Source organism: Macaca mulatta, chromosome 7 (genome assembly GCF_049350105.2).
Source record: "Macaca mulatta isolate MMU2019108-1 chromosome 7, T2T-MMU8v2.0, whole genome shotgun sequence".
In the NCBI taxonomy this organism is placed as follows: domain Eukaryota; kingdom Metazoa; phylum Chordata; class Mammalia; order Primates; family Cercopithecidae; genus Macaca; species Macaca mulatta.
The window spans coordinates 44,791,504-44,805,644 of NC_133412.1; the positions used below are offsets into that span (position 1 = coordinate 44,791,504).

Consider the following 14,141-nt stretch of genomic DNA (forward strand, 5'->3'; position numbering starts at 1 on the left):
TCTTGCTATGTACCAAGGCTGTTACATACTATCTCACAACTCTGTCAGGAAGTATCATTGTCCACACAAGGCAGGTGAAAAAAAACAAACCTTTGGCACAGTTTTTACTCCCTCCTGTAGTTGATAGAGATAGTTACAGAAATACACATGGAGCTACAGATACTAGAAGAGGGAAAGTCAGTACATTCAAAGGAGGAACCAAAAACTGCAGGCCTAGAAAGGGCCTTGCCCTTGAACTCCCTCTCTCTACTTTCCAAATGTCTCCAGACAATAGATGGCAAATCAGCTTGCAGCAGTAATTTGGACAAAACAATAGAAAGAAGTACATCTTTATCCTTAGTGCTTATAAGCAAGCAGTAGGTATGTTCAAATTTCAATCTGTGAGCTCTGAAGGCCTTACCTGACAATTTGTGCAGAGTACAAATGACCAGATGTGTCTGCCAGACTGTGATGCCCATCAGTGAAAAGATGTAAATTCTGATCTTTTGAATACTTGGCTCCATGGGAACATTTGAGATTAATCAATAACACAGGCTGGATCAGTGTTGAGTCCAGTTATACTAACAGAGAAAAAGTAACTTCTTCAAAATGCCTTTAGCAACCCAATTTGCAGATTGTTATTGGTGTGACTATTGCTGAAACAGGTGTTGGGTTCATAAATTTGCATAACAAAATGTTTTTCTTGTGGCAGCAGCCCATACAATAATTGGTGCCATCTGTATTTATCTGAAATTTGGTTTCTAATATGAATGCAGCGAATCTTGTGCTTTCTAATTTCATAGGGCCCATTTTATTCTGAGGGTGCCTGATGTTGGAGAGATGTTCATCATTTCCAAGGAAAATACAAATTGAAGGAAAAATGTTAAAGTAATAACATATGTTCCTTTTTCTTCAGGGATTATTTTCATTTCTCACTACATAAAACAAAATCAAGGTCACAACACCTACCAAACTACTTCTTCAGAGCAGTAAGTGGGGAAGACCCAGCCTAGGATGGAAAACCAACAGGCACTGACAACACATTTACAATAGTCTTTTGAAAGACATTGCTTCTGCTACAACTTCTTTGCTGGAAATTTCTTGTTTTCTTTCCTCTTAACCAATTTGTAGAAATTGGAGTCTGTCACAAACCTCTTATCTCTGACTCAACTCTTTTACCACTTAAGAAAGCAGAAACCATTTGAGTTGCAGTGTTATCTTAAATCTATTTCTAATGGGAGAAGGAAAAACAGAAATAATATGAAAGCATCATTTTTCACAATCTGAGAGACAATAATAGAGCATTCTCAATAAAGAATGCCTTAGAAGGGCCGGGTGCGGTGGCTCAAGCCTGTAATCCCAGCACTTTGGGAGGCCGAGACGGGCGGATCACGAGGTCAGGAGATCGAGAGCATGCTGGCTAACGCGATGAAACCCCGTCTCTACTAAAAAATACCAAAAACTAGCTGGGCGAGGTGGCGGGCGCCTGTAGTCCCAGCTACTCGGGAGGCTGAGGCAGGAGAATGGCGTAAACCCGGGAGGCGGAGCTTGCAGTGAGCTGAGATCCGGCCACTGCACTCCAGCCTGGGCAACAGAGCTAGATTCCGTCTCAAAAAAAAAAAAAAAAAAAAAAAAGCCTTAGAACCAGACTGGGCGTGCTGACTCACGCCTGTAATCCCAGCACTTTGAGAGGCTGAGGTGGACAGATCACGAGGACAGGAGTTTGAGACCAGCCTGACCAACATGGTGAAACCCTGTCTCTACTAAAAATACAAAAATTAGCCAGGCCTGGTGGCATGCACCTGTAATCCCAGCTACTCAGGAGGCTGAGGCAGGAGAATCGCTTGAACCTGGGCGGCAGAAGTTATAGTGAGCTGAGATCACACCGTTGCACTCCAGCCTGAGCAACAGAGCGAAACTCCATCTCCACAAAAAAAAAAAAAAAAAAAGCCTTACAACCATAAAACTGGTCCTTTTCAATCAATACCATAAAATCAGCTTTATGTCTCTACCAATTCAAGTACATTGCCAACCTTTAAGATAAATAACTGCTATAGGTGGACTATGTGTGGATTATTTCAGTATTTTTCATTTTTTATACCTCTAGATCCATGAAGACCTTTATCAGTTAAAGGAGGAATTAACAAAATTCTCACCTGAGGAAAAACGAGAGACTCTAGACATTCGGAGTCTTGAAACAGCAATCAAAAGAACTGAAATGGGGTTAAAAGTAAGTAGAGCTTTAGATATTAAATAAAATTCTGGAAGGATACAAAGAATCCTCTAGAAAAAAGGAATTGCAGTTCTCATAGAACCCTGCATAATTCTGTAACAAAGCTGAATTTAGGGCAGTCATCAGCATTCTTGTTCTGTTGTTTCTTCTCATGATAATTATTAACTGATTGATTTATATTGTCATATTTCACAAAGAATTTAAGTAGGTTAAATGTAAGATTATGCAGTGACAACTCCTAAAATGTGGTTTTATAAAAATAATTTGGAGTATGAAAAATAATTACTATCACTTGATCTTAACCAAAAGGCCAAGAAGCAATGAAAAATAATTACTGTCAATCCAACAATATACCTGACCAATACATTGCAGATTTTCTGGGATTTACTGAGATTTCACAAGAGAAGAGTTGGCTGGGCACAGTGGTGCAGGCCTGTAATCCCAGCACTTTGGGAGGCCAAGGCAGGCAGATTACTTGAGTCCAGCAGTTTGACATCAGCCTAGGCAACATGGCAAAACCCCATCTCTACAAAAAATTTTTTAAAAAATTAGCCAGGCCTGGTGGCACACGCCTGTAGTCCCAGCTACACAGGAGGCTGAGGTGGGAGGATCGCTTGAGCCCAGGAAGTCAAGGTTGCAATAAGCCTTGATTGCCCCACTGCATTTCAGCCTGGGCTACCCAGAGTGAGACCCTGTCTCAAAAAAAAAATAATAATAAAATAAATAAATAAATAAATAAAAAATAAGAGTTGACTTTCCCCTAATAGCCTAAATATTTTGAGCTATTTGTTTTTGTAATATTATCATCAAGTGGGTAAAACTAAAGAAATATACCAATATTGGGCCAGAGAAATAAAGTAGATAGGAACTTCATCATTACAAACAGATCTAAGGTCAGGGGAGAATCCAGTTTTCAGACCAGGATAATACTCATTTACGAAACAAGCTAATGGAGTCCATCTTCCAAATAAGGTCCATCTCCAGCTTCTAGACCTCTTATTTTCAGTGTCTCTGCTCTTGATTCAGACTTTTAATCTACTCTGTTACCTGCTTTATCTCTCAGCTCCCAAGGCTGTGAGAAATGCGGTATATTTTGTAGCACATCATTGTCATATTACCTGATGATGAGAGGGCTGGACCCAGCTGGAGTCTTTGGATTGGCTCATTTAAATAATGTTACCTAAAGACCAAATGCTTTCTTTGGATGCTTGCTTGAAGTCCCTATAAGAAAAAGACATTACTCCATGTCTGTATTGCCTAGTAGATTTACCTGGCTAAAAATGCACTGACTATTGTGCACTATTTTATTTGTAAAGAGTGCCATAGAGGCTGGGCAATATAGGGAAACCCTGTCTCTGCAAAAAATAAAAAAATTAGCCAGGCGTGGTGGCGTGTGCCTGTGGTCCCAGCTGCTCAGGAGGCTGAGGTGGAAGGATTGCTTAAGCCCAGGAGGTTGTGGCTGCAGTGAGACATTATGACACCACTGCCCTCCAGCCTGGGCCACAGAGCAAGACCCTGTCTCAAAAAAAAAAAAAAAAAAAAGAAAGAAAGCGTGTGCCACAGGTCACTCCAGCTTTGAGTCTCAGTTTATTATGCTTTCTGCAATAGTTGAAGTAATTTGGCCTTGAGATGCCTAATGATACCTTAGGCATGTAATAATACATAGCATCTTGTGGTTTGGGCTTAATTACAGGATTCAGAGTGTTAACCTAATGAAGTAAATTAGCTGGGTATCTTAAGTCCACAATAATTGCCTAAACTTTGACATTTCTGTAACAGATTCACATTGAGAAGTATTTAAATGTTGTAAACCAGAATGTATTAACGACTGCTGTTAATGATGAGAGCTTATATACTCCCCAGGCTTCCAAATGGTAAGTAAAATAGCCATTTAGAGCCCAAAGTAAATAAAATTGAGAAATAACTTTTCTCACTCAAATGAGATGACTATAAAATATAGGCAACATTTTCTTGGCTTTGTTAACATCCTTTCTATTCAGTAGAGATTTTGTGTAAGAAGTTAATGGTAGATCAAGTACAGTGAACATTGTTCAGGTGAGGGATGCATTAAAACCAAGACTCTTCCACTAAATAATATCAGGCGGTTTCATCCCTACTGCCTACAAGGCACTTGTATTAGTTATCTATTGTGTAAGAAACTACTCATGTAGTCATTTAGAACAACAAATACAGTTTTTATGGGTCAGGAATCTGGGTACAGTATATACATGGAACAGAATTATACTTGTACCCCTCAAGTTTATGCAGTTTTTAAAAAAGTAAGTTAATGGTAGAATTTGGACTTCAATGAAGTGATTATAGATTATTTCTATTGAGTTCTAATGCTTGACACCGTAACAGTTATTTCAGTGTCCTGGGTTTTGCTGTTACTCTTTGTTGTTGTTATTTTATAGCGAAAGGTATCTAAAATTTAACTTTTAAAGGAAACGTTTTAATGCAAATCAGTTTTCACACTGTTTAGATCATGTGGTGCTTTAGGGTTTTTAGAATGTCTTATGTGCTTGATTATACAGATAATTTTGGTATCCAGGGTAAACAAAAATAAAACTTGCTTGAAATACCTATTATGTGCATCCTAAGAGATGATTTATTAAAATGAGAATCGAGTTAAAAATAAGTGACCTTGCCTTATCTTTGGACTTTTTACACACAGGCCTCCTGAATTTGAATGAATGTAGATTAAGCTTTTGTACTAAACTTAAAAATCCCATAGCCCTTATTTGTGTTTTATATATGTACTCAGCATACATGAATAATATCAGGCAGTGAAGTAAAGTTTCATAAACAGTGCACAAGAAGTCAAGGAAAGCTGTAGACATAGCCAAGTCAGTACAGGGGAGCAGAGCTTTGGGTGTACATTGGACCTGTCTCCCTTTCTCTACATGAAGGCAGTGCCACAGGTATCCATCATCCTTTGGTAGTGGCAGCCCTTTCCTGGTCTCCCTATTTTTACCTGGACCTCCTTGCACATACAAACATCTGTCATCTCTGTATTCATCACAGTTTCATCCCTACTGCCTGCAAGGCCCTTGTATTAGTTATCTATTGTATAAGAAATTACTCATGTAGTCATTTAGAACAACCCATACTTACAGTTTTTATGGGTCAGGAATCTGGGCACAGGTAAGCTGAGTGCCTCTGACTCAGGGTCTCTCACAGGCTGCAATTTAAGTATTGACTGGGGCAATCTCATCTGAAAACTTGACAGTGGGTGGAAGGACAGGGAAAGATCTGCTTCCAAGCTCACTCTTATAGTTACTGGCAGGCCTTTGTTCCTCACTATGTGGGTCTCTCTTAAGCTGCCTGAGTATTTCTACAGCATGGCAGCTGGTGACCCAAAAGAGATCCAGAGAGTGGAAAAGAGTGCCCTAGATGGAAGCCACAGTCATTTTCTAACCTGATCTCAGAAGTGATACACTTCTACTCTGTTCTGTTGTTAGAAGTGAGCCAGTAGGTTTAGCCTACATTCAAGGAGAAGGGATTATACAAGGGCATGAATGACAGGGGGTGGGGATCATTGGGGGCCATCTAGAAGGCCAAATACCACTGTACTCCTCTGTTTATCTTCATGATCCAGTTATGGTCTCTCTCTTGCTCTCTCTCTCTCCCTTCCTTCTTCCCTCCCTCCCTCTCCCTCTCCTCCCTCCTTCTCTCACTTTCTCTCTCCCTCCCCACTGTGTGTGTATATATATCAAGAAGTATCAGATGAATTTGTACTGTGTGCTAGCACTGAGAGAGACAGAGAGAGAGAGAGAGACGTGATCTTGCTCTGTTGACCAGGCTGGTCTTGAATGCCTGGGGTAAAATGATCCTCCTGTTTGGGCCTCCCAAAGTGCTGGGATTATAGGCATGAGCCACCATGCCCGGCTCCTCTTCTTTATTAAGCTTTTCCTCAACTCTTCAAATGATTTCTGAACGTATGTAGCATTCATACTATACAACTTATTTGTCATACGTCATTTATTACCTTATATTGGTAGTTACTTCTTCATTGCTCTTGAGGACAGTGACAAAGTCTCATGTCTCAGTAGTCCCAGTTTACCATAGTGTCTTGTACACGGTGCAGAGATGGTAATGAACTATGTATGATTTAGTACCTCATATTTCTTAAAATATTGGAAAGAATTATAAGTAACTAACCTCTGCCTTCCTGGAAAATTATTGACATGTGATCTTATGAGGGGAATAGGAGAAAAGTCATTCCAGAATGCTGATCTTGAGCTGGGAACCTGGAGAAGCAGAAAGGTCTGAATGTCCAAGAGATATGGACCTGATGATGCAGGAACACTATTCTTTATAGTATCAACACATTGACCCTCCAGAACTCCACAAACTTCTGGGTGAATCTAAAAACCTATTCTCTTCGCTTCTCCGGTATCCTTACTTTGGCATCCTGAATTAGACTGTCTTTTCTGCCTATATTTAATTCAAGTCAAGAAGTATCAAATGAATTTGTACTGTGTGCCAGCACCATGGCTAGTGCTCTTTGGAATTCAAAAGGTCATTACCTTGAGAACTTTAGAGTCTAGTCAGAGAGACAAACTCAGTGCACGGTGGCACGTGGGTAAAAGGTGATGTAAGTCTGTCAAGAGATTAGAACCTTGGGAGTTTGATATGGGCTACTCTAGTCTGGAAAGATTTCAAGGGTAAAGTAGTACTTGGGCTCAGGCATGCAGAAAGGAAAAGGGACAGCTTTCTGAGAAGGAAAAATTACCATGAATGAAAAACCACATAGGGAATAAACATGGGAACCCTGTTCATTTGTGAAGACCAGTGAGCTTGGAGATGAGAAATGGGAAAACAATTGAAGAGGTAAAGTGGGGGTAGATTGGGCAAGAGTTTAATACTAGATAATAAAGTTTAAATTCATCTTAGAAAGTAGTAAGCTATTGAAGCCTTTTGTGTCAAACTGTGACATGACAAAAGTGACATTTTATAAAGATTAATCTGAGAATGCTGTATAGAGTGGATGGGAAAGGTTATGGTCTAGAGATAAGAAAATAGTAGATGGATGGCCATAATTACCCACACATTCATTTAGTAACTTATTTATCATGCATTTATTCAGCATTTATTGAGCAGCTGCTATTTACCAAGCAGTATGCTAGATATTGGATATATACTAATTAGACGTAGACCTTGGCCTTGTAACTCAAAGTTTAATCTGAGGTATACAAGCCTGGACAAATATGATGATGAGGGAGTAAAAGGAAAGGTTCGATTTGAGACATTTGGAAAGAATCTCAATGAACATAAGATTGTAGAAGTAGATTGAGTGAGACTCAGGGATGACCCTAAGATTTGGGATTTGGAACACTGAGAAGATAGAGGAATCATTCATCTAAAATGATAGCTAAGAAGTCAATTTTTTTTTTCCTCTCAAGAAATCTTTTTTTTTTTATACTTTAAGTTCTAGGGTACATGTGCACAACATGCAGGTTTGTTACATATGTATACATGTGCCATGTTGGTGTGCTGCACCCATTAACTCATCATTTACATTAGGTATATCTCCTAATGCTATCCCTCCCCCCTCCTCCCACCCCACGACAGGCCCCAGTGTGTGATGTTCCCCTTCCTGTGTCCAAGTGTTCTCATTGTTCAATTTCCACCTATGAGTGAGAACATGCGGTGTTTGGTTTTCTGTCCTTGCGATAGTTTGGTGAGAACGATGGTTTCCAGCTTCATCCATGTCCCTACAAAGGACACGAACTCATCCTTTTTTATGGCTGCATAGTATTCCATAGTGTATATGTGCCACATTTTCTTAATCCATTCTATCACTGATGGGCGTTTGGGTTGGTTCCAAGTCTTTACTATTGTGAATAGTGCCACAATAAACATACATGTGCATGTGTCTTTATAGCAGCATGATTTATAATCCTTTGGGTATATACCCAGTAATGGGATGGCTGGGTCAAATGGTATTTCTAGTTCTAGATCCTTGAGGAATCGCTACACTGTCTTCCACAATGGTTGAACTAGTTTACAGTCCCACCAACAGTGTAAAAATGTTCCTGTTTCTCCACATCCTCTCCAGCACCTGTTGTTTCCTGACTTTTTAATGATCACCATTCTAACTGGTGTGTGATGGTATCTCATTGTGGTTTTGATTTGCATTTCTCTGATGGCTAGTGATGATGAGCATTTTTTCATGTGTCTGTTGTCTGCATAAATGTCTTAAAGAGAAGTCAATTTGAGGAGGAAAGAGCAAAGTCTTGTTTTTGACTTTGGAATAAGGTTACTTGGAACTTTCTAATGCAGGTGGAACTTGATTTGGGAGACAATGAAGCAGGAGATAAGCAGTTTCAAGTTTTAAGACCCAGTAGGTTGAGATGAGGAGCTAAGATCAGAGAAATAGATAGGGCTACATGCCAGTTTTGAAAAAGTCTTGGAAACAAGCAGACCAGAAGTCAGATAAACAAAGGTACATTTGTATAGCATGTTATTACAGTGTACTTTTATATATTAATACATGATCTCAAATAATCCTTACAACAACGCTGTGAAATTAGTGTTATTACTATGCACACTTTATAGATGAGGAAACTAATATTGAATAAATTGCACAAGATCACAAGGCCAAGAAGTCTAAAGGAATTCTAATAAAGTCCAATCTTTTTGTTGAAAGTGCATTGTCTTTTCTGTAATGGCAATGAAAGATAGTATGATGGTATTTGCAGTTATTTTCAATATTTTAAAATTCTTTAAAGAAATCATGATTAGTAGGCTGGACACAGTGGCTCACCCCTGTAATCCCAGGACTTTGGAAGGCCAAGGAGGGTGGATCACCTAAGGCCAGGAGTTCCAGACCAGCCTGGCCAACATGGTGTAATCCCATTTCTACTAAAAAAAAATACAAAAATTAGGCTGGGCGTGGTGGCTCATGCCTGTAATCCCAGCACTTTGGGAGGCCAAGACAGGTGGATCATAATGTCAGGAGATCAAGACCATCTGGCTAACATGGTGAAACCCCTTCTCTACTAAAAATACAAAAAAAAAAAAATTAGCTGGGCATGGTGGTGGGTGCCTGTAGTCCCAGCTACTCGGGAGGCGGAGGCAGGAGAATGACGTGAACCCAGGAGGTGGCGGTTGCAGTGAGCTGAGATCGTTCCACTGCACTCCAGCCTGGGCGACAGAGCAAGACTCTGTCTCAAAAAAAAAAAAACAACCCCCAAAAAATTAGCCGGGTGCTGTGGCATGCCCCTATAGTCCTGGCTACTCCAGAGGCTGAGGCAGAAGAATTGTTTGAGTCCAGGAGGTGGAGGCTGCAGTGAGAGATCCCGCCACTGCATTCCAGAGAGATCCTGCCACTGCATTCCAGCTTGGGCAACAGAAGGAGGCTCTGTCTCCAAAAATAAAAAAAGTAAAGAAAAAAGAAATCATGATTAGGCTAACTAAAATTTCAAAAATAGGCTCTTGATTTAAACAATTCAATGAGTTGAAATGTGCTAGTTCATACTAATTAAACACTTTAGTTTGTGGTTATTTATATCTTTAATTTTTAAATTTAGAACTAAAACTGTGACTTGCAAATAGGTTAATATACATAATCTTAAAACAATGAATCTATAGGGAAAATAATAAGAGGGATTCTTGGAGAAGAAAATATTAGAAGTTACCTTACCAACTTAAAATATTGGCTCTTAGTTTGAATTCAAGAGAGCCTAGCAAGGCAAAGTGCATTGCCTGTATAGTTGGCAGCCAAGAGGCCTATAGCAGATGGAGAAGCTGTGTCATCAAAGGATCAAGCATACAAGCAGCAAGTAAGAAAGCCTTAGAATGGAAGGGATGGGGAAAAACAAACAGGAGAAGAGCTGTCACCAATTCTAATGAAAGAATCCAATACTCAAGTTCTACTGTCTCTATCTTCCTCTTTATCCTTTCATCTTGACAGATAACCAGGAGTCTGGACTGTAGATTGTCAGGTTATGATAGCTGAAAAGAGCTGCCTAGGTAGCAGTTGCAGCTACAGAGAACAAAACAGAAAGTATCTGGCAGAAATCTTTTCGTATACAGTTCTCTTTTGCCAAGGAGTGCCTTTGCTCCTTACTAGGGTCTGGAAGAGTGAAGGAAGACTTTGACTGGGGCATGGAGTTAGTTCCCAGAAGTGCTACTTGGATCATATCTTTCCTATTCAGTACAGTAGTATAATCATTGGCCTTCTTACCAGGAAGATGGGGAGCCTGTCAAGTTTGTATGGGCCCTATAAGCCTGGAGGAGTGGCATGAGCATCTCTCAGTCCTAGCTGTGAATGTGTAGGGCTAAAGTGGCATGCCATCAGAAATGAAATGAGATGGGCCAAGGTTAAACAAAATAACCGGAGAAAAATCCAAACTGGGTCTTCAAAGTTAACAAGCAGGTCCTGAGAGTCAAAATGAAAGTCATAACATGTGTCTCAGGGAAGGAGAGAAGCAACAGCAGTAGATGGGAATAGAGAGAAACAGGAGAATCCCGGAGATGGGAGACTATGGCCCGTGACTGACATTTTCTCTGCTCCCAATCATACCTGGTTCTGCACTTGCCCCAAGACACTGTCATGAATAGACTTGGCTTCAGAGTCTGGCATGGACTGCTAGGAGATTATATCCAAAGCAGGTTACAGAGCCTAGAATTTCTTCAAGTTCTCATGCCTAGAAGGAGGAGATGGGACAATTCATGGCATTTTTCTTCTAAGATTCCTTAACAAAGTCCTTAGACTACCCAAGTAGGAAGGTGTTTTTCATTTACCAATGGCACCATTCACTGAAGAGTGGGATGCTTAGTCACAATCTTGATCGGGGGTCAAATAGGAGACTTAACTTTCTCTAAGTTTTGAAGTGGGACAGAAGCAGGACCTGGCCTTTTATCGACATAGCCATCGGTCAAAGGATTTGGGCATATATTCGTGATATGTGTATATTTATTTATAAATTATATATTTTTATTATATATAGTGAATACATTATAAAATGTACCAACATATAAATTTTTAGTAAGACAAATATGAAATAAGTATATTTAAAATTTTTGGCCGGGCGCGGTGGCTCAAGCCTGTAATCCCAGCACTTTGGGAGGCCGAGACGGGTGGATCACGAGGTCAGGAGATCAAGACCATCCTGGCTAACACGGTGAAACCCCGTCTCTACTAAAAAATACAAAAAACTAGCCGGGTCAGGTGGCGGGCGCCTGTAGTCCCAGCTAATGTAGTCCCAGCTACTCGGGAGGCTGAGTCAGGAATGGCGTAAACCCGGGAGGTGGAGCTTGCAGTGAGCTGAGATCCGGCCACTGCACTCCAGCCTGGGTGACAGAGCGAGACTCCGTCTCAAAAAAAAAAAAAAAAAAAAAAAAAAAAAAAAATTTTTTTAAATTGTATGAATAGTACAAAACTTTTAGTTCTTGCTAATAGTGTTCATTAACTATAATGTTCTGGTTGCTTAATCTTGTTAATTATGATGGCTTTATACCAGCTGTAATTAATATCTCAAGACATCATACTCTATACTTAGGTGAGGTTTAGCACTGATGATAGGTGTAAGTCCATAATTTCAGTTAGTCTTCTGGATAATTTCTAAGTTTTGGGGTTCTTTGGCTGACTTTTCTTAAGTTGGATTGGATCATCATCATTTTTACTTTCTAATGTGGGTGAAGAAAAAAAGCTCATGCTGAGAGTAAAAATGTCAACTCTCATTTTCTTGTTCATGGATGCTTATCGTTATCTTCAAAATACAGTGTGCTTTTTGCAGAAAGCCTTAGGACACGTCCGTTTTTTCAGTCTTAGCACACTTGAAATTAAATAACACAATTCATAAACCCACTGCATGAGTAAATTACAGTCCATTCTAATGCGCTGAGAGCAAACGCACCAGTGCTGGTCCACTGTTTTGTGGTTTGGAGACTCCACTCTCAGGTTGCCTTCAGAGCTGCAAGGGACGTTACCACATGAGGGATCGAGTGACAGGCTGAATATTGAATGGTAGTACAAAGTAGTTTTTTATTTATTTCTTTTTAAATGTAAATAGACGTTCTTATACTTTCCTCACATGACCAATGGCATCATCTTATGTATCACCCGGGATGTGGGTACTGTATTTGAGAGACAACAGGTCTAGAGTGATGGTTCTCAAACTTTATTTGCAGTTTTCTTTCACTGGCTCTCAGGAGGGCATCCTAGAATCTGCATTTTAACAAACATTCTTGGTATTTCTAATGCAGATGATTTGTCCTAGGAATCTCTGAGATGAGCATGACTGCCTGGAACCAATATTTTTTTGGACACATAGAGGGCCTTTCTCTGTATGATTGAGAGCTTGGTCCTGGACATTCTACTACCCGGTTGCTGTGAAGGATTGGAGTACCTCTTGCACTAGGATTGAGCCAGGACTGGAACCCGGCAGTCAGGCTAGCAGGAACTGCCAGTGCCTGCTCAAACTGTGAGGCTGATGGAGTATCAGAGGCCAAAAGTCCCAGGGCAGCAACTCCTTCTGAGAGGGAAGGCATATAATGACTGCAGATCTCTGTTTGTTCCTTTGACAGCAGAGCACAGTTCCTATGAGTAACTGAGAATCAACATTGTTTAGGTATGGGGCTTCACTTTATCTATGGAAACCCAGGAAATAGGGAGAGTTCATTCCAAATGAATACTATCCATGGACACACCTTGAAAAAGGATTTAGAACAGAGAGGCAATAATGATCCTCTTCATTAATATTTTCATAACACCCTTGACAGTTTGCAAAGGACTTTCTTTAAACTTACAAGGTAAATATTTACTCTTTCTTTTTAAAGATGAGGAAACTGAGGCTCAGAGAGTTTATGTAAACCAGTCCTAGATCACATGCATAATCACTGATGAGGCTGGAATCCTAATCAAATATCTACAACCTAGCACTCTTTGCTCCATACCTGCCTGAAAATCAGAAAGCCTAATTTTCACAAAAGATAGTTTTCCTTTTTAGCCAGCATTGCCTAGGGGAAAATCTGGTAGTTTTGCCTGGTAGAGGCAAACCAGTAGGTACACAAAGTGATGATAGCGAATGCCAGCAAATGCAAGATTCTCCTAGCAGTAATCTTGAAACAATGATAAGGACATTATCAGAAGAGTTCAAAGTGCTTTTGTATTGTTTTCAAAATAGGTTTCACTTTATCCACACTTTGGCAATGATTTTTCTTTTATGTCAAAGTATAGTTCCTCCTCTTACCATTGCTGGCTTTCATAAATTTTATTGCTTGTGATATTTGCTCACACTGTTCTTAATGACCATGCTTTGCTTATTGACACTAGGAGGGTGACTGCCATCTGTACCAGCACTATCAGAACTGCACAGAAATCTTCATTTTTTGCTTGCTCTGTTGTGCTACTATTTGGGGGGGAGGGGGAAGAAAGAAACAAGAACAAAGCAAGTAATAGTGAGAAAAAGTGAGGGTAACAGGTTTTTGTTCAATGGTGAGTGTAGATTAGAAGGTGTCTTGTCATTCAATTATTGAAACACCATGGATCCTATCTATTCTGGGTTGTTCCAGTACAGTTATATATGATATTGACCACATTCTAGTCACAAACACACACACACACACACACACACACAGAGAGAGAGAGAGAGAGAGAGAAAGCATGCATAACAAGATGTTAACACTTGGTAATCTATGTGAGGGGCATTCACATGCTCGCTGTTCTTTCCATTTTTCTTTGGGTTTGAAACTTTTTAAAATAAAAAACAAACTTTTAAAACAGAATTACAAAATAAAACATAACAACAAACTGGAAAAATATTTGCAACAGAAATGACACAAAAATTGCTAAGATTCTTAAATACAAAGTACACTTGCCAAAAAAAAAAAAAAAAAGCAACTAAAAACCCAACACTTGATATAGACAGAAGGGCATCAACAGACCACTCACAGAGATAGAAATGCAAGTAACGAGTAA

At 39.8% G+C, this 14,141-nt stretch overlaps 1 protein-coding gene across 1 annotated transcript in view; it reads left to right on the top strand.

The window, feature by feature from the left end:
* The window catches only part of LOC144329767 (IQ domain-containing protein H-like), an 83,867-nt gene that overhangs the window by 4,601 nt on the left and 65,125 nt on the right, over positions 1-14,141 (top strand). The window contains exons 2-3 of the mRNA XM_077938800.1: positions 2,087-2,209; positions 3,992-4,086. Coding sequence (XP_077794926.1) covers positions 2,087-2,209; positions 3,992-4,086 — 218 coding nt within the window. The remainder of the gene's footprint in view (positions 1-2,086; positions 2,210-3,991; positions 4,087-14,141) is intronic.